Consider the following 20741-nt stretch of genomic DNA (forward strand, 5'->3'; position numbering starts at 1 on the left):
GCAGCACTTTTTAGGTGGAGAAATGTGATGAACAAAGGCCTAGACAGAGCATGCTGGTAAGCTCAACACAACTGAGAGGGCTCAAGCAGGGTGTCCTGGGTGATGGGGGGAGAGTGGGAAACAGGGCTGGGGAATTAGGCATAGGCCACATACCCAAGAGCCTTTAAGCCCCAGTAGAGAGTTGGAGCCTTGCCCTCGGGCTGGTGGAGAACCACTGAGGGGTTAAGAGCAGAGAAACAGAAGGGTAAACTTCCACTTTGTAATTCTAATCTGACTTCTGTGTGCAGGATGGGCTCAAGGGAGCCAAGAGGGAAGCTGAGGGATTCGAGAAACACCCAGGTTTGGGGTGGGGGGATGGAATTTAGATGGCAGAATAGAAGGACTGGAGCTGAATTTCTCTCATAAAAACAACAAAATTACAACCAAATGGACTGGAATCCTGCAAAAAGATATACTACCCCAGAAGACAAAGAGGAGGCCACATCAAGAGGTAGGAGGAGTGATTATGTGATATAAGCAACCCCATACCTCCCAGGTGGGAAGCCCCACAGACTGGAAAGTAACTGTATCAGAGACTTACCTACAGGAGTGAGAGTTCTGAGCCCCATGTCAAGTTCCCATGCCTGGGGATCTGGCATTGGGAGAAAGAGCCCCCAGAGCATCTGGCATTGAAGGCCAGTGGAGATTGTGCACAGGAGCTCCATAGGACCAGGGGAAATCCCATTCTTAAAAGGTGCATACAGACTTTTGTGTGCACTGGGTCCAGGGCAAAGCAGAGGATCCATAGGAATTGGGTCAGATCTGACTGCAGTTCTTAAAGGATCTCCTGGGAAAACTTGGGGTGACTGTGGCTCGTTGTGGGGGAAGGACATTGGGAGCAAAACCTTTGGGAATATTCATCAGGGTGCATTTATGAGAAATATTCATCTGATACTCATTTCTGATTAAAAAAAAAAAAACCTTTAAGAAAGTGGGCACAGAGGGAACTTACCTCAGCATAATAAAGGCCATATATGACAAACCCCGAGCTAGCATCATTCTCTATAGTGAAAAGCTTAAAGAATTCCTACTGAGATCAGGAACAAGACAAGGATGTCCACTCTCACCACTATTATTCAACATAGTTTTGGAAGTCCTAGCCACGGCAGTCAGAGAAGAAAAAGAAATAAAAGGAATCCAAATTGGAAAGGAAGAAGTATAACTATCACTAACTGTAGATGATATGACACTATACTTAGAGAATTCTAAACACTCTACCAAAAAACTGTTAAGAGCTCATCAATGAATTTGGCAAAATTGCAGACAAAATGAATACACAGAAATCAACTGCAACTTTATACACTAACAACAAAAGAGCAGAAAGAGAAACTAGGGAAACAATCCCCCTTTACCACTGCATCAAAAAAGAATAAAATACTTAGGAATAAACCTACCTAAGGAGACAAAAGATCCGTACTCTGAAAACTATAAGATGCTGATGAAAGAAATCAAAGATGACACAAACAGATGGGAAGACATACCATGCTCTTGGATTGGAAAAGTCAATATTATCAAAATGACTATAGCACCCAAGGCAATCTACAGATTCAATGAAATTGCTATCAAATTACCAAGGACATTTTTCACAGAACTCAAACAAAATATTTTAAAGTTAGTTTGGAAGCACAAAAGACCCAGACTAGTCAATGCCATCCTGAGAAAGAAAAATGGAGCTGGAGGAATCAGGCTCCTGGACTTCAGACTATACTACAAAGCTACAGTCATCAAAACCATGTGTTACTGGTACAAAGATAGAAATATAGATCAGCGGAACAGGATGGAAAGCCCAGAATTAAACCCACGCACCTACGGCCAACTCATCTATGACAAAGGAGGCAAGAATATAATACAATGGAGAAAAGATACCCCCTTCAATAAGTGGTGCTGGGAAAACTGGACAGCCACATGTAAAAAAATTATATTAGAACACTCCCTAACACCATACACAAAAATAAACTCCAAATGGATTAAAGACCTAGATATAAGACCAGACACTATCAAACTCCTAGAGGAAAACATAGGCCAAACACTCTCCAACATAAACGACAGCAACATCTTCTCAGATCCACCCATCAGAGTACTGACAATAAAAACAAAAATAAACAAAAGGGACCTAATCAAACTGAAAAGTTTCTGCACAGCAAAGGAAACCCTAAACAACACAAAAAGACAACCCACAGAATGGGAGAAAATCTTTGCACGTGAATCAACTGACAAGGAATTCATCTCCAAAATTTATAAACACCTTCTGCAGCTCCATACCAAAAAAACAAACAAACCCATCCAAAAATGGGCAGAAGATCTAAACAGACAATTCTCCAAAGAAGACATACAGATGGCCAAGAAACACATGAAAAGATGTTCTACGTCACTCATTATTAGAGAGATGCAAATCAAAACTGCTGTGAGGTACCACCTTACACCAGCCAGAATGGCCATCATCCAAAAGTCTACAAACAATAAGTGCTGGAGAGGGTGTGGAGAAACAGGAACCCTAGTACACTGTTGGTGGGATTGTAAATTGGTGCAACCACTGGGGAAAACAGTAAGGAGATTCCTCGGAAAACTAAACCTAGAACTACCATTTGATCCAGCAATCCCACTCCTGGGCATCTATCCAGAGAAAACCATGACTCAAAAAGACACATGTACTCCAGAGTTCACTGCAGCACTATTTGCAATAGCCAAGACATGGAAACAACCTAAACGTCCATTGACAGAGGAGTGGATCCAGAAGAGGTGGTACATATACACAATGGAATATTACTCAGCCATTAAAAAGAATGAAATACCAGCCATTTTTAGCAACGTGGATGGACCTAGAAATTATCATGCTAAGTGAAGTCAGCCATACACGAGACACCAACATCAAATGCTTTCACTGACATGTCGCATCTGAAAAAAGGACAGACTGAACTTCTTTGCAGAACAGATGCTGACTCACAGACATTGAAAGACTTATGGTCTCCGGAGGAGACAGTTTGGGGGGTGGGGGGAGGTGCCTGGGCTGTGGGATGGAAATCCTGTGAAACCAGATTGTTATGATCATTATATAACTACTGATGTGATAAATTCATTTGAGTAATAAAATAAAATAAACTCAAAATGGATTAAAGATCTAAATATAAGACCAGATGCTATAAAACTCTTAGAGGAAAACACAGGCCAAACACTCTCCACCATAAACGACAGCAACATCATCTCAGATCCACCTCTTAAAGTAATGACAATAAAAACAAAAATAAACAAATGGGACTTAATTAAACTTAAAAGTTTCTGCAGAGAAGAGGAAACCTTAAACAAAACTAAAAGACAATCCACAGAATGGGAGAAAATATTTGCAAATGAAGCGACTGACAAGAGATTGATCTCTAATATTTATAAACACCTTCTGCAGCTCAATACCAAAAACAAACAAACAAAAAAAATCAACAATTGCGCAGAAGATCTGAACAGACAATTCTCCAAAGAAGACATACGGATGGCCAAAAATACATGAAAAGAGGTTCAACATCACTAATTATTACATAAGAGCAAATTAAAACCATTATGAGGTTCCACTTTATACTGGCCTGAATGGCCATCATCCAAAAGTCTACAAACAATAAGTGATGGAGAGGGTGTGGAGAAATGGGAACCCTATTACACTGTTGGTGGCTGTGTAAATTGGTGCAACCACTGGGGAAAACAGTATGGAGATTCTTTGGAAAACTAAAAATAGAACTACTATTTGATCCAGCAATCCCACTCCTGGGCATCTATCCAGAGAAAACTAAGACTCGAAAAGACACGTATACTCCAATGTTCATTGCAGCACTATATACTGCAGCCAAGACATGGAAACAACCTATATGCCCACCAACAAAGAGTGGATAAAGAAGATGTAGGACGGAGTTCCCATTGTGGCGCCGTGGTTAACAAATCCAACTAGGAACCATGAGGTTGCGGGTTTGGTCCCTGCCCTTGCTCAGTGGGTTAACGATCCGGCGTTGCCATGAGCTGTGGTGTAGGTTGCAGACACGGCTTGGATCTCACGTTGCTGTGGCTCTGGCGTAGGCCGGTGGCTACAGCTCTGATTCGACCCCTAGCCTGGGAACCTCCATATGCCGTGGGAGTAGCCCAAGAAATGGCAAAAAGACAAAAAAAAAAAAAAAAAAAAAAAAAAAAGAAGATGTAGGACATATACACAATGGAATATTACTCAACTATTAAAAGCAAAGAAATAATGGCGTTTGCAGCAACATGGATGGACCTAGAAATTATCATGCTAAGTGAAGTCAGACAATGAGACGCCAACATCAAATGTTACCACTTACATGTGGAATCTAAAAAGAGACACAATGAATTTCTTTGCAGAACAGATACTGACTCACAGACTGAAAAACTTAATTTCCAAATGAGACAGGTTGGGGGGTGGTGGGATGCACTGAGGGTTTGGGATGGAAGTGCTATAAAATTTGGTTGTGATGATCATTGTACAACTATAAATGTAATAAAAATTCACTGAGTAATAAAAAAAAGAAACAGAGCTTTTTGGGGTCAAATAATGATTAAATTAAAATGAGCATTACTGAATACAATCAAAAAAAAAAAAAGAAAAAAAGAAACTGACTGGTTGGGAAGGAGAAGACAATGTCCAGAATGACTCCCAAATCTTGCAGCCTGGGCACCTGAGAGCAGAGCGGCCTTTACTGAGATGAGGACTAGCACCTGCAGCGGTGGGGCAGGGAGGGAAGGCGGTGAGTTCCACTTGAACATGGCAAGTCTACGGGGCCTGTGCATCACTCAGAGGGCACTATCTGGGCTAGACAGACAACTGTAGGAGCCAACAACAAGCACTTGGATGACATCTGAAACCATGGGATGACATGGAATGCTTCAGAAATGCCTATGACCATGGGGAGGAAGGGGCAAACCCTCAGGAGGTCTGGCGAGGCTATGCTGGAGGGAGGTGGCAGCTCCAGGCAACCTCTGCCCCGGTGACCTGGAAGAAGGTTAGGACAGGGATGAGGTGCCAGCCCACTTTCTGCAGAGACACTGTCCAAGATGTGCCATCCAGCCAGAGGCACACCCCTCCATCCACCCCAGCACAGGAGGCTGCTTCTGCTCTCCCCATCATCTCCTAGCTGTGGCTCCCCTCGTGTGGGCCAGCTCTCTTGTATACTAAAAGGTCAGAGGGCTGTCCACAAGCATGGGCAGAGATGACCGCTCTCTGGAGAGCTGCCATTAGTGACCTTGGCCAAAATAGTACCTGGCTCTCAGCACCTGGACTTGGGAGTGGGGAGGAGCACTTTCCCCTGAGTCCATACTGCCTGGAACACAGCTGAGGGGGCTGAAGCAGGGTGTCCTGTGGTGATGAGGGAAGAGTGGGAAACAGGGCTGGGGAATTAGGCATAGACTACATATGCAGTCACTGAACGCCTGGGGCCTGGCTACTCAGACCATACTATCAACCTTGGTGTTAAACACCAGAAAACAGCTCCATGGTCATTCACTCAGGGTCATTCTGCCGTTCATTCACTCAATACATTTTTGTTGACTATGAACCAGTCCCCAGGGATAAAAGCTGGAGCACAAAAGACACAGTTCCTGCCTCCACGGAGCTACAGTCTAGTGGGAAAGACAGATAACCCTGGGAGAGTCCAGCACATGTGGATGGAGTCATAGCTACAGAAAGTGCTAGAAGGGAGAGTGTGGTGTGTGAGGATACATAACAAGGGGACCTGCTGATTCCAGGGGTCACTGAAGTGTCCCTAAGAAAGGGTCTTTTGGCTGAGCTCTCAAGGAAGGGATGGGGGAGCTAGATGAAGGGTGCCAGGAGGGTGGCCTTAGGGGAGAGGGTCTCAGGCAGAGGGAACAGAATAGGCAAAGGCTAATAGTGGAGAGGAGCTTAGTGCATTAAAGGCCAGTGTGGCTGAAGCCCAGGAGACAAGGCAGAGGAGGACAAGGGAGAATGCAGAGCTCTGGCCAGTGCACTGATCACCTTGCTACTGGCCATCTGATGCGGGAAGCAGCATCCAGGCCACGTATAGCAGAGCTAGACACCAGCCTCCTCTTTTCAAGAGGTTACTTGTCCCTTCTGAAAACAGGACCCCTTTGACCTGAGACCCAGCTCTCCACACTCACAGCCATCTTTTCCTGCTGCGGCCACAATTCTAGAAGATGTCAGAGTGAACCTGGGCAGACGCTCTGTCCTCTATGGTACATCTTGAGGGCCTTTCTGTTTTCCAGTCTTGCATTCCTGTGTCTACACAGCAGGTGGAAGCTGCTGAGCTAAGGTATAATTGAGAACTTTCACATCTATATGTATATATTTTCTTTTTTACAGCCGGAAAATAGCAACGACAATTTCTGGTGAGTCACAGCTTTCTTTCTTTGGCTAGGGGAGCTGAGTATGAAGCTCCAAGTGATTGCAGCTAGAGAAGTGAGGCCTTGCCAAGCTGGTGAGTTAGGAAAATGAAATCCGCAGTGAGCCAGCTTCTCCTGCTTCCCAGCTGGGGACCAGAAAATTCCACTTAGCAAGCAGAACCTATTTCCAGGCCTGCTGAGCCCAATGTTGCAGGTGAATCCAAATCCACTGGCCTGGGATGGTGGTCCCTCTGGAGGGAAGGGAAGCTCCTGCAATTGACACTGTCCCCAAGATGCCAAAGGCCTGCCTCTGGGTTCCTGCTCCCTTCTAGAACATTCCCAGGTCTTGCACTGAGCTTTCTTGGGCAGCTACCAAAAAGCTGCCTCTGAAAATCATGACCTCAATTAGTTCCAGAGCCCCAAAAGTGTGCTTAACCTTTTGCTACCTACATTGCCCCGAGCAGGATTTGGAATTCATTGTCCTTGCTAGGAGCATGAATCATTAATTCTGCAAATATTAACTGGATGCCATCTTTTTTGCAAGACAATAGTAAGGAAAATGAGTCATGCTCTCTGATTTATGGAGCTCACAGTTCAGGAGGGGCCTCAGATGACAACCAAATAATTGCATAAGTAAATAGGAAATGACATAGGTGATAGGAGCTATGAAGGAGAAATGCATGGTGCCTCCAGAGTCTATAAATAGGGGAGGGAGTCCTTCTTGTCTCTAAGACCTTAGCTGAGGTGCTTCTCCTTGTTGAGGCCTTCCCCAGTCTCTAGCACACACTTTATTTTATTGTTATTCCAGCACTACCACGCCTGACACTCATCCTGTCCATTTACTTTTTGTTTCTTTGAACCCTTTCTAGCTCACATATGTCTTGCTCACTCTCCACTGTTTCTCTGATGCCAGGCAGGGCTGGGAAAACAATTAGCTGAGAGGTGAAAGTGCCCAGAAGGATGAGTTGGGGCAAGAAAAAATGGATAGGCTTTCTTGTGGCCTAGGGAGAAGGGAACACATTCCCGGTGGTCAGCGTGACGGCTCTGTGTGCAGAGAAGATGGATAGGGGTGGAGACAGGGCCAGAGAGGCAGCAGGGACCAGGGCCTGGAAGGACAGGATGAGCGCTTGGGCCGCATATTGCTGGACACAGGGCTGCTGTAACAAAGCACCACAGATGACGCTAAAGCAGCAGAAATGTATCGCCTCCCAGTTCTGAAGGCTGGAAGTCTGAGATCTGGACATCAGGAGGGTTGGTTCCTCCTGAGGGTAGGACTTTGCTCCACGGCCCTGCCCCAGCTTCAGGCAGTGTGCTGGCCATCTCTGATGTTCCCCAGCATGTAGACACATTACCCCCAGCCCTGTCTTCTTGTTCACATGATGTTTTCCCTGGATGTGTCTATGTCTAAATTCCTCCTTCTTTTATAGGGACAGTCATGTTGGATTAGGCCCACTGCAATGATCTCATCTTTACTTGATTCCCTCTGAAAAGACCCTATTTCCCAACAAGGTCACACTGAGGTACTGGGGGTTGAGGACCTCAACACGTGAACTTTTGGAGATACAGTTTAACCCATAATAGGCTGCAACCCAAATGGATCATGAGTCTGAGGAGGGTTTATGTGGTCACTCGGGCATCTTGCTTGTGGTCCATGAGAGAAGCAAATGGACCTATGACATGGAGGATGAAGTGTGACCCCCTCAGCTGAATTTAGGGCCTATACAATCTGCCACTGGCCTCACGTGACCTCTCCCTTAACCCCCTCTTTGCTCCAGGCAGTGGGTGAAGCCCTGAGCCCGGAATGGATTTCTTCATTTACCTATCTTTTTCCCCTAAGGAATCCAAGGCTACTATACTGGAAGTTGGAGAGTATATTTTGGGTTGTGGCTCTGCTGCTAATTGACTGAGTATCCTTGAGGTTGTGGTTCTGCCTCTCTGAGGCTTTACTGTCTCATCTATCGAATAGGTGGGTAAGGGACAGAGTGGCCAGTGAGGACCTTTCAGACCTCTGTGACAACAGTGACCATATTTTTCAAAACCAAATGTATACACATGACCTGATAAAGGATTTTTTCCAAATTCCCTAACTTATATATTTGATAACCCCTAACAAGAAGTGCAAAAATGATAGCAGTGAATGGCTATTCTCTACCCTCTCATGCGTGCAGTTTAAAGACAGGGATGTGAAGCTGCTGAAACCTGGGAAACGGGTTAGCTCTTCCTGAGTCACATGCATTCCTGCCTCGGGGGCATCTCAGCAAACTCTTCACTCAAGTGAAATGCCTTCCCCTCTTCACTGCATGCAGCAAAATTCCCCTCATCAAGGTCTAGAGCCTTCAAGAGTCTTTCCTCCAGGGATCATCTGAGATCCACAGAATGTTCTCTCTGAACTTCTCATTTTAATTTTCTCATACAGTTACTTCTGGATGACATCTTTTATCTTGTTATTTAACTCAACTCATTACCCACCAATTGTCCTTCACACATGTGGGCTTGTTTCATCTCTTATTCCATAAGCTTCTTGAAGTCAGGAACCATCTCTTATATTTCCTTGTATACCTCCATAGCCCCTAGCAGAATCTCATTCATTCATTCATTCATTCACTCTCTCTCCTAATATCTTTCGAGTATCTGTGATGTGCTAGGTACTGTCCAGCCACAGAGGATTAAAAAGATGACTCCTCAAGGATGAGCCTTGAGAAGGCTCACAATCTAGTAGCTTAAATTAATGCAAACCAAGAATTATTATTATTATGGATCAGAACACATAGTTGAAGTGACAGAAAAACTCACTTCAGACTGGCTTAAGCAAAAGTGGTAGTAATGGGAGGAAGAAAAATTTTAAAGATTAGAAATTTTAGGAGTTCCCTTATGGCACAGTTGGTTGAGGATCCAGCATTGTCAGTGCAGTGGCTTGGTTCAGTCCCTGGCTTGGGCACTCCCATATGCTGTAGGCATGGCCAAAACAAGAAATTTTTTAGTTGGAAAAAAAATGTAAAGGAATAGGAGGTTGTTGGTCTCAGGCATAGCTGCATCCAGGGGCTCAAAGGATGTCAACAGGACCTGGTCTTTCTCTATCTCTTGGCTCTGCTTTCCCCTCTCTGTGCTGGCTTCACTCCCTGGCAGTTCTTCTCCAAACCGAAAGTACCCCCACTGCTAGCAATCCCAGTAAAAAGAGAGACTTTCCCATTGTTCAAGCTAAAGTCCTGGAATTGCATGTCGCTGGATTAAAGCTCTGTGGCCAAGCAGACGCAATCCTGGGCACAGGCTCACCATTGTTCAGGGATGATTCCCCAGGGGAAAATCTGGTCTTGTTATGAAAAGAAGGGAGGGAGGCTGAGCAGGGGAGAGTAACAGATGTCTGCTATGTTATGCTGTGTGAGGAAGGGGATCCCAGAGGAGGGAGAGAGGGAGGGAGGGAGTACTTAATTCTGCATCAGGGTGGATGGGGAATCACAGAAACAAGTACAGTAAGAGTTTGCCAGGTGGCAACGTAAAGACAGGTGCATCCTGCAGGCAGCAGGAAGACTGAGTGCGAAGCTTGAGGTCAGACAGGACATGGGTGCTCCAGGGCTGAAAGAAGTTCTATCTGGCTCAGGCTGGGGTAATGCAGGGCGAGGTGGAAGAGAAAGCAGGATGGGAAGAGCCAAAAGGACTTTGTAGGTCAAGGCCGAATGAAGGTTTTGAGTGGGCCGGTGATAGAATCAATGGGTAGGAAAGCCAGGGGGGAAGCAGAGCAGCTGTCAAGGTGAGGGGTTGGTGTCTTACAATGGGCCTGAGATTGCAGGGCAGGGCAGCCCCTTCATGCAGCTGAAATCCACTGACTAGAAGCTGTCTTTGGCTGATGCCAGCCCTGAGACAGCCATTCCCAAGGGAAAGAACTACACCCATTGGTTCACCTGGCAGAAGCAGGTTCAGCTTTACCCACGCTGAAGTGCAATGGAGTCAAAGTCTGGGGTTCAAATACCAGTTCTTCCCCTCATCAGCTGGGTGAACTTAGGAAATCAGTTAAAACTTTTCTTTCCTTACCTATAAGATTCAATACACCCCCTCACAGTGGCGCTTTAAGGATTAAATGAGGTAATTCAAGAGACGCTCTTAGCATCAAACCCAGCATCTGATAATAATACTAATTATGACTGGCATCCCTATTATTACCAGCAGCACCTCACTAGGCAACTGGGGAAATCCAATGGCTGATGTGTGCAGATGTACAGCCCATGGTAGGTTGGCTACAATTGCTGGTTTTCCTCCTGCCATTACTACCTTCTCCCCCAGGAAGCTCTTATGTGCACTTCAAGGCCTAGTGCCAATGGTCCAGAGACTCCCCCTATGCCCTGAGGCAGAATTATTCACTCCCTTGTTCCTCACACCTTGAAGTGAAGGAGCACTGGGTCTGGTGTTCAGCAGTGCTTCTGAGCACTGCTCCTGAGCTCCCTTTTGACTTGTTGCATGTATTCTTCACACTAGAACAAAAATCCCTGCCTCATTAGGCAACATCTGGCCACCCTCATCTTCTCACTCCCTGCAAGACCCTTTTGCCTTGGTTTATCTACCAGTAAAATGAGTGAATCACAGGATGTGTACAGCACAGGCAGAGGAAGGGCTCTGATCCACAGCTGTTGGGCCAGCCCTTTCACTGCCCAGTGGGGGATCCTAAGCCAGGCCCACCCTGGCTGGCCTTCAGGTCCCTTGCCTGTCATATGGGGATGGTGACACTTCCCTGACTCCCTGGGCCCCACCAGGATTCGTGAGAGGATTTAAGCAGTTACAGGCTGGGGGAGAGGGGCACTTTGCAAAGTGTAAGATGGAAAGTCATTATTATCCTCTTTGCTTAATGGAATTGAGTCAAAACTATACCCTCTGTATATTACTGCTTGTTAAAATCTTTATTACAACATTTATTTTTCATTTTAGAATAAAATTTAAATGATATGCAGAATAAAATTTAAATGATATGCAGATATACATGTATATCAAGCATATCCAAATATAAATGACTCTCGTCCTAGTTAACACTTCGGAAGTTGCCGATTATAGTCTCTGAGGATTCCAGAAAACTGAAATCAGGTTCTGGATTTGAGGGGGTGGGGGCAGAAGGAAAAACTGGAAGGAGAAAAAGGGGCTATAGCTTCACAAGGACCACTCAAGAAGCTGCCTTAAAGTCCTTCCCAGTCATGAAAACAGAAGTGGAGGATGAGAGAGTGGGGGAGAAAGACGTTCGCTCTCCAGGAGAGCTGGCAGGGGCCCTCAGGCTGCCTCACACTGGCTTCAGGACTACTGCCACCCGCACGCTGCCACCACTTCATACCTCCCTGCTGACTGTCTCTTTTTACTTAATGACTGTTTTTACAAAGGACTTTTCCTAGTTTTTTTTTTTTTTTTTTTTTGTGGGTGTGTCTTTCGTCTTTTTTAGGGCTGTACCCGCAACATATGGAGAATCCCAGGCTAGGGGTCTAATCGGAGCTACAACTGCCAGCCTATACCACAGCCACAACAACACCAGATCCGAGCTGCATCTGTGACCTACACCACAGCTCACCACAACACCAGATCCTTAACCCACTGAGTGAGGCCAGGGATTGAACCCACAACCTCATGGTTCCTAGTCGGATTCGTTAACCACTGAGCCACGATGGGAACTCCCCCTAGTCTTAGTTAAAATAAAATTTTAAAAAACCAACATCACTTGCCCTAAATAGAAGGTCACTCAAAAAGCAGGTTCAAGGAAAACAAAACAGTATCATTCAGTCCTAGGCAGAAGCTAATGCCCAAGGTCTGTTGCCTATTTGTTAAAGGGAGATGAGAAAGGTGTTAGGATACACTAGAACCAAACTGTAACCACAAAGACTGAAAGAGAATTGAAAAGATCAGTCTGGATTTACCACCCATGTGCTCCCAATGACCCCTCCCCGATTGTGAGGAATACCAATCTGGTCTGAGCAGCCTTCACTACAGAAATGTGCCCCTAAAACCTCCGGCCTTTGTGTGTACACCTGCATGGATTGGAGACACACACCTCCCAAGGCAGCTTTTCTTGATGGACAGCTCTGGCTACTAGAACATTCTCAAGGTTGAGTTACATTCTGCTTTCTGAAAATGCTTTCATTGGACATGACTTCTTTCCTTCTGCAGTCACTCAAGCAAAGTCTAGTTCCTTCAAGTATTTGAAGAAAGCATTTGGTCATGCTTTGGTCTTTTTTGGTTATTCATTCAAAAAAAATTGATAGAACTTCTACTGTATATCAGAGAGAGAGAAGGAGAGATAGAGAAAGAGAGGGATAAGGGGAAGGAGGGAAGAAAGGAGAGAGGAAAGAGCGACTAGAAATGGACCCTTGCCTTCAAGCAGCTGGCAGGCTGGAGTGGGTGAAGCACACATATGAACTGGTCATTCCTTGATAATCTGACCTGCAACCAAGGAGAGTGACATACAGCTCACCATGGGAGGCCAGGGGAGGAGCAGCTCTCTGTGGGCCTGGGTCCAGCAGCAGGGGCTTCTTGGAGGAGGTGAGCTCTGAGCTGGCCCTGGGGAGCTGACCAGCAGGAGAAGAGGGGAGCTTCTGATGCCCACACTTGGTCTGGGCTGATTGGTGACTCTCAGGAAAACTGAGCCAGCACAGAGAGATGAGGGGACATACCCAGGGTCAAGCAGCTAGGAGCATTTTTGCATTCTGGAGCCAGCTAAACCATGATTAGAATCTTGGCTCTGCCACTTATCTGCTCGAGCTGTATCTCTCTGGACAAATTATTTGATTTCTCAAAACCTCAATGTTTTCAGCTAAAAAGACAGAGATGGTACCTGCCTCAAAGATCCCAACATCTACCATGAAGGTTAAATGAGACAATGCATATAAGCCATCCAGTAGAGCATTTGACATGCAGTTATATGGCTGTGGGGGTATTTGAAAGATTAAATGACCTGCACAGCACAGACACAGAGTGATCAGGAAGGATTCAGCTGGCAAAGTGTCCTAGGAGAATACTGGCTCTGGAAGGTATCACTGGTGTGATGGGAGTCATAGTAACAGCAGCAGCTATGACTGGAAACATGAGTCACACCTGGAGGACCTCCCCCATCATCCCCTCCTCAGTCTGAGCACATTTACAGGCTCCATTTATTCACTAAAAAAGTGTTTCTCTCCTCAGGATTCCACCTGGAAGGCTAAGTCTAAATTACAGCCTCTTTTTAGGGAAATGCTACATCTGTGGAAACAAAAAGTCTGTGATGTTTTATCCCCCCAAAGAAGCATTTTCTTGACAGTCAAGTTAGTTGCTAACTGAATTCTCCCTTTCAACTGCTCCATGAAGCTAAGAGGTACTCTAAACCCCCTTTGCACAGAGAAGCATTATTCACTGGCTAAGCACCTCCCAGCTCTTGCCACACTCTGACTTCCCTCATTTTAAACATATTTGAATAGAATTCCCTATTGCTTTTTCCCACAGCTGTCCAAATATCAGCAACCAACACTTAACCTTCCAGAGAGAGCATTTTTGTCAGGTATATCCCCTGGAAAGTCAGGGGACTCAAAAACAAAGAGAGTCAGAATAGAAGGGGGCTCTGTCATCTCCCACACAAAGCACTATTTACCTGCAGTGTGAACATTCCAGAAGGGAATCCAGAGTTTGTCTCAACAGGGCTTTCGAACTGGGTCCCAAGGAGTGCTGGTTTGGTAAAATGTTGATCAATATTATAGGGGAGAGAGAATTCTATGGTCAAATAGCCTTCAGAAAGAAGTCAAGTAGCTTTGAGAAAGAAGTTAACAGGCTTACTTATTGCAAAATTTCTCAGAGCTTCCCATACACTAATGTGTGTTGAGAACCTCTAAGGGGTATGGAGTATATAATCCTTTCTTTTCTCTCTTTGCCCCCACCCCTCAACTAGACATCCCAAAGTAATGGAGTTTGAGAAAACACTTTTCTGGAGGAAGAAAAAGTCTTAGTTCCAGGAAACATCTGGCTTCCTTGAAGTACCCAATTTGTTTCAAGGACATCCATCTACACCAAGAGGCAGGTTTTAAGATCCCCATGTGCCACCTTCCATGCCACACTCCTGCTAAGAAAGGGATCCCCACTCAAGGCCTTGAAAAGGACAAGGCAGGCCCAAGCGAGGCCCAGCTGCAAGAGGGAGGTGAGTTATGGTTTGATGCTGGGGAAGACAAGAGGCCTGGAAGGCCAGCAAAGCCTAAAAGTGAACTGTAAAAAATTTAGCCTCTAGAAAGTCATCATACTGGGCAATTCTTCCATGTGAATGGTCATCAGAATCCTCTGGAAGGCTTGTTAAAACACAGATTGCTGGGTTCCACTCCCAGAGCTTCTCATTCAGCGGGTCTCGGGGAGGCCACAGGTTTTGCATTTCTGACAAGTCTCTGCAGGATGCCCCAGCTGCTGGTCAGAACACTCTGGAAACCAATGCTCAGCTTTGTGGTCCCAATTCCCCAGTGAAGGAGGCCACTATAAAGTCTACACTGTCTTCTCAGCAACCCTGTGCCTGAGCCAGGTACGAGAGTAGCTGGCCCTTCATCCAAATGGCCTCCCCAAGCTCCTAATGCAACCAGAAGACAAATGTCCCCTTCCTTCCCTACCTCCTATCACCCCCAGCCCAGGGCCACTCTAATTACTACCTGACCTTCATTCATCCACTCAACAAACCATAAGCCAGACTGATGCCCAATGGCCCCATGGAAGTCACATGTTGATACACTGCTCTCAGTGTGATGGTATTAGGAGGTAGAGCCTTTGGCAGGTGATTAGGTTAGATGAGCTCATGAGGGGGGAGAACCAATGGTCCACAAGCCACAGAAGGACTCTCACCAGAACCTCACCATGCCAGCAGCCTGATCTCCAGCTTCCAGCCTCCAGAACTATAAGAAGTACGTTTCTATTTATAAGCCACCCTGTCAATGGTACTTTGTAATAGCAACCCAAATGGACTACGACTGTGCCCATCCCAGTTTTGCCACTAATTTGCTGTGAGAGCTTTGTCAAATCAATTCCCTCTCTGAAACAAATCTCTTAGCCAGAGTGAACTTTATAAACCAAGTAAATCTCCTTCCTCCTTTTCTTCCTCCCTTCCTCAGGCTCACTCACCAACACCCCACCTCTACCTGGCACCGGGCTCAGTGTAACAGGAATAAAATGACCAGATCTTGGCCTCGGTCCCCACACCCTGAGAGGCTATCTGGCAGATATGTGGACACTCTTAATAAAGTCTACAAGATAGCAGGACAAGGCTCCTGGATAGCCAGGACAAAGGGGCCAGCCAGAACACAGCACAGATCTGTGCACAGAGCTCCAAATAAGAAGCAGCCAGGGGTCAGCGCTGCTTGGCTCTAGGGTCAAAGGGCAATCCCAAGCATCCCCTGGAGACTCCTGCTCCCAAAAGCCATTGGGGGCCCTGCCGATGCATTAGCCTTGCGCAGAGGGCTGGCAGCAGCTGCACTGGCCTGGGCCACACCCTAATTAGACTTTCATAGTGTGTCCAGCAGCCTGCTTGGCCCGGCTGCCAGCTGGGCTCCTGTTCTGTCTGGTGGCCTCTGTTAATGAACCCATGAGGGGCTGACTGAGCTCATTACAGGCCATGCAAGGGAACAGGGGACCCCCGCCCATACTTCCACAGTACCCCTTTCCCCCCTCCCCCATGTTCACACTGAGAATAGGAAGGGAGCTGATTCCAAGCGAAGAGGAAGGGGAGGGGCAGGAGCTGAGGCTCCAGCTGGATCACACTGCCCCACGATGGCTCCCAGGACAGCTCAGCCAGAGACATGGGTTTCTGCACATGTGTCTGTGTCTGTGGTTTTAGGAGAGTATTCAGCGTCCATGGCTGGTCTCAGACTCCATCCAAACCCTTTCTTATCTCAGGCCAAGAAGGCAGAATGAGAGCGAAGGTTCAAATCTGTTACTTTCTAACAATTGGTCCATAGACAGGTTTACACAAGCCGCTGAGTCACAGCTTCGCTGTCCTCACCTCTAAGGTGGGGTGCTAATACCCACCTGGATCAAAGTAAGTGCTCAGTTAATGTTATCATTGTCATTGTTATTAAAAGATGGGTGAGAAAAGGCACCAAAATGTGAGCTTCTCTGTGATAGAACTGTGATTTTTTTCTTCTACTTTCCTGCATTTTCTAAATTGTGTACAACGAACACTTTTACTTTTTTCATTGAAAAAAGTACACACATTCTCCAAAAAAAAAAAAAAATCAGTAAAAATGAGATTATTCATGAAAGGGCCCAGATAGTGCCTGGGAGGAAGTTAACAGAAGCATCCTCTTGGAATGAAAATTTGAATAGATGAGACTGGAAGGAAAAACATGCATGGTATTTGCAAATGTGTAATAAATTTTTGCCCTTTAATAAAGAAATTTCTTCTCCCCAAATGTCAAAGGAAGAAGGCACAAACGTGAGTATTTGAATGCCGAGGCACCAATTAAAGGAGGTATGTAGGAGGATTTAAAGGAAGAGCATTCCCTGGCCAGAGAAGAATGCAAAAAAACATACAGAGGAAGGTGGAAGCCACTGACCATTGACAAAGGAATGGATAAACAAAGTGTGGTCTTTACACACAATGGAATATTATTCAGCCTTGAAAAGGAAGGAAATTCTGACACATATGACAACATGGGTGAACCTTCAGGACATTTTGCAAAGTAGAATAAGCCAGTGACAAAAGGATAAATAGTGTGTTATCCCACTAATATGAGGTCTCTGGAGCAGTCAGACTTACAGAGAAATAAAGTAGAATGGTGGGTGCCAGGGGCAGAGGAAGAGGGGATCAGGGCATCATTGACAGGGTGCAGAGTTTCATATTTGTAAAATAAAAAGTTCTGGGGATGGATGATGGTGATGGCTGCACAAGGGTATGAATGTATTAAATGCCACACACCTGTACATTCAAAATGTTTAAAGTGCTAACTTTTATGTAATGTGTATTTTAGTTTAAACCCATGTACGAGGGGAAAAAAGAGATGGAACTCAGAGGAAAGAGGAACAGTGCAGACAGAATGAAGCAGGTTTCTGGTCTTCTGGGCTTGAGGGACATCCCATGGAGAGATGCCCCATGGAGGGGGGACATCTGGGGAGCACGGTAGAGGAGGGACAGATGCAGGGTGGACATGCCCCAGCAAGGTCCCAGCTCCAGCTTGTACTTAGCCGCTGGCCCTACAGGCTCCAAGCTAGGAGGCATTTGTAGCCAGAAGATACAACTAGGTGCCTGCCCAGGAGCCTCCCTCAGTGAAATCAGAGCTTGGGGTGTGAGAAATTAGGACCTGGAGGGTATGTGTATGTAAACAAGCAACTAAGGCAGGTTAAAAGCCTAGCCCTGTCCTCCAGAGGAGTAATGAAGAGAACTGCTTTGAGCATCAGAACCATGGAGAAGAAATTCTGAAGTCATCGTGCTGAAGGAATCACACATGGGCTGGCTGAGCCCCAGATAAAAGAGAACTAGGTAGAGTCAGGATGTCCCAAAAGGAGGTTGGGTGTCACCCTGGCCCAAATGGAGGCTGGCACGGTGCCTGGTGGGATAATAATAAAAATTTATTGAGCATTTATTGTCTGTGACAAGCACTTCTCTTGGGTCCCTCATGTATTCCTTTCAGCATCTTTATGGGTAGGAACTCTCTATCTTCACTTTACACTGAGGAAGACTGAGGCTTGGAGATGTAAGTCAGCTGCAGACCCCAAGGCCTTAAAAGCACACCACCCACCCCCAGTGAGTCCTTGCCTCCTTTCTGCTTTTCCTCCAGCACTGCTCCCCACCGCCCCAAGCCCCTGGCTCCTTCTCACTTGAATTGGTGCTCCCGGGAGCTGCGGATCTTGGAGGAAAAGCGCTCAGCCAGCTTCTCCAGGCTGCGGGAATACTCAAGTTCGATCTCGGCTTTCCGGCGGAAAAACTCCTGGAGGTCCTGGAGCAGCTGCAGCCTCGACTCGGACTGCTGCTCCAAGCATTTGAACTGCTCCACCAGCTGCGTGCGTATCTCTGCGGGCAGAGCAAGAGCAGGCTGTTAGGTGTAGTGGGGACAGCAGAGGGACCCATCCAGCTCACCCAGTGCCACTGGTCCAGGCACTGCAATTCCAGCAGCCCCCTCCCTACCACCCTACCATCTGGAGCCTCTCTAGGCATTGGGATAATGATTTGTCACATGCCTGAGTTTGCCACACAGTCTAACCCAATGTTTCCCAAAGTTGAAGCACGTACATCACCAGCATGATTTTGGCCATATCCACACACCACCATCATACATAAGAAACATATGATCTAGTGCATTCGCTCACTCTTCTTACTGAAAAGAACTTACCTAAAATGAACAGCTTAATGTCATCACATCAAGGGTAAAACTAGGGCCACTTGCCATCCTGCTACATATAAAATGGATATAACAAAAACAAAGATTTCATAAAAGATTTCATAAAATTCTCTCTAGAAACTACTGCTTACCAAAAGCTCTAAGCCTAAGGTGCTCAGCTTCCATCAACAGGAGAAAAATGGGAAAAAGAGAAGAATTAAAGACAGACTTTCTCCGGATATAGTCAGGACTGAGAGAGGGCTGAGCAGGATGCCATTTACCTGTCGGTTTCAGGGTCACTTAAGGCAATGTCTGTGTTCCACTTTGAATTAAACTGAGATCCATGCATTAACATCTCAGGTACCACCAGAGAATGTATCCCAGACTTCAGGAAATACTGACAGAGAAAACCAGGTCTTTTGCAACCAGGGCAAAAGTTCAAAAACAGGGGCTAGAGATAAAAATCATGGCTGAATCACAGTGGTTTTGTCATTGCTGCCCTCTCCATGCACAACCCTTTCCTTGCCACCTATAAGCTGTTCAATAAACCAGTCTCCCCACACTACTTTGCTCACACTAGCTTCCTGCTCAAAACACCCCAAGCCTCCCCCTCCTCCCCCAACCCTGTCTGAGTATTAAGTCCAACTCCTTAGTATGGAATTCCAGGCCACCCACCACCTGGCCCCAAACCTCATCACAAATTCACCCAAATCTCTGGATTCTTCCCCAGTGGACTCTACAAGTTGTTAAGCCAGTGCCTGAGATGTCCAATTCCTCCTGCATAAATGGGCCTCTTGAAGGACTGGAACTCAACTTCTCTCCTAAAAACAACAAAATTCACAACTAAAGCCTGAGCAATCTCCACCCAAATGGACCGGAAACCTTAAAAAAGATATCCTACTCCAGAAGAAAAAGAGGAGGCCACATCAAGAGGTAGGAGGGGCGATTTCGTGATATAAACAACCCCATACCTCCCAGGCGGGAAGCCCCACAGACTGGAAACTAACTGGTTCACAGAGACTCACCTACAGGAGTGAGAGTTCTGAGCCCCACATCAAACTCTCACGTGTGGGGATCTGGCACTGGGAGAAAGATCCCCTGGAGCATCTGGCATTGAAGGCCAGTGGGACTTGTGCGCAGGAGCTCCACAGGACTGGGGGAAACGGAGACCCCATTCTTAAAAGGCGCACACAGACTTCCATGTGCACTGGGTCCCAGGGCAAAGCAAAGTCTCCTTAGGAATCTGGGTCAAATCTGACTACAGTTCTTGGAGGACATCCTGGGAAAACAGGGGTGAATGTGGCTTGTTGTGAGGGAAGGACATTGAAAGCAAAGCTCTCGGGAATATTCATATTCAGCAGCATACCTTTCTCTGGAGGTGGCCATTTTGGGAAAATCTGGCCCCATCCATCAGTCAGAGCTGAGAAGCCCCAGGGCAAACAACAACCCAGGTGGGATCACAGCCCCTCCCCTCAGCAAACAGACTACCTAAAGACCCCTCAGGCACACAGCTGCCTCTAATCCCATCCAGAGACTAAGCCCCACCCACCAGAGGGATTAGAATCAGCTCCACCTACCAGAGGGCAGGCATCAGCTCCTCCCATCAGGAAGCCTACAGAAAGACCCCATACTGACTTCTGCCACAAGGGGGGGCAGACACCAGAAGGAATAGAGGCTACAACTCTATTATCTGTAAAAAGGTCACCTCACCAAAAACCTATAAAAATGAAGAGACAGAGAACTATAACTCAGATGAGGGAGAAAGGAAAAACCCCAGAAAATCAGCTAAGTGATGAGAAGATTCTCAGCCTCCAGGAAAAAGACTTTAGATTGTTGATGCTGAAGATGATGCAAGACATTGGAAATAAACTGGAAGCAAAGATGGAGAACTTACAGGAAACACTGACCAAAGAGATACAAGATATAAAACTTAAACAAGAAAAGGTGCAAAATACAATAACTGAAATAAAAAAATTCACTAGATTGCAGCAACATGGATGGAACTAGAGAATCTCATACTGAGGGAAATGAGCCAGAAAGACAAAGACAAATACCATATGATATCACTTATAACTG

The 20741-nt window shown here is 46.1% G+C and overlaps 1 protein-coding gene across 50 annotated transcripts in view; it reads right to left on the minus strand.

Annotated features, from left to right (window-relative positions):
• SRGAP3 (SLIT-ROBO Rho GTPase activating protein 3) overlaps positions 1-20741 on the minus strand; it is a 393430-nt gene that overhangs the window by 129196 nt on the left and 243493 nt on the right. For 48 of the 50 annotated variants that reach the window (XM_084989345.1, XM_084989331.1, XM_084989353.1 and 45 more), the window contains one exon: positions 18166-18358. Coding sequence is in view for 23 of the 50 variants with exons in the window: in XM_084989320.1 (XP_084845446.1) it covers positions 18166-18358 (193 nt within the window). In the remaining 27 variants the exon portion in view is untranslated. Of the gene's footprint in view, positions 1-18165; positions 18359-18677; positions 19487-20741 lie in introns of all 50 variants that reach the window. The other 2 variants (XM_084989332.1, XM_084989361.1) reach the window with 2 other exon arrangements.

The sequence above is a fragment of the Sus scrofa genome, chromosome 13, assembly GCF_054392235.1.
Source record: "Sus scrofa isolate SSC_HxYL_T2T_F1_AM1 chromosome 13, Sscrofa_HxYL_maternal_Yorkshire_Landrace_v2.0, whole genome shotgun sequence".
Classification (NCBI taxonomy): domain Eukaryota; kingdom Metazoa; phylum Chordata; class Mammalia; order Artiodactyla; family Suidae; genus Sus; species Sus scrofa.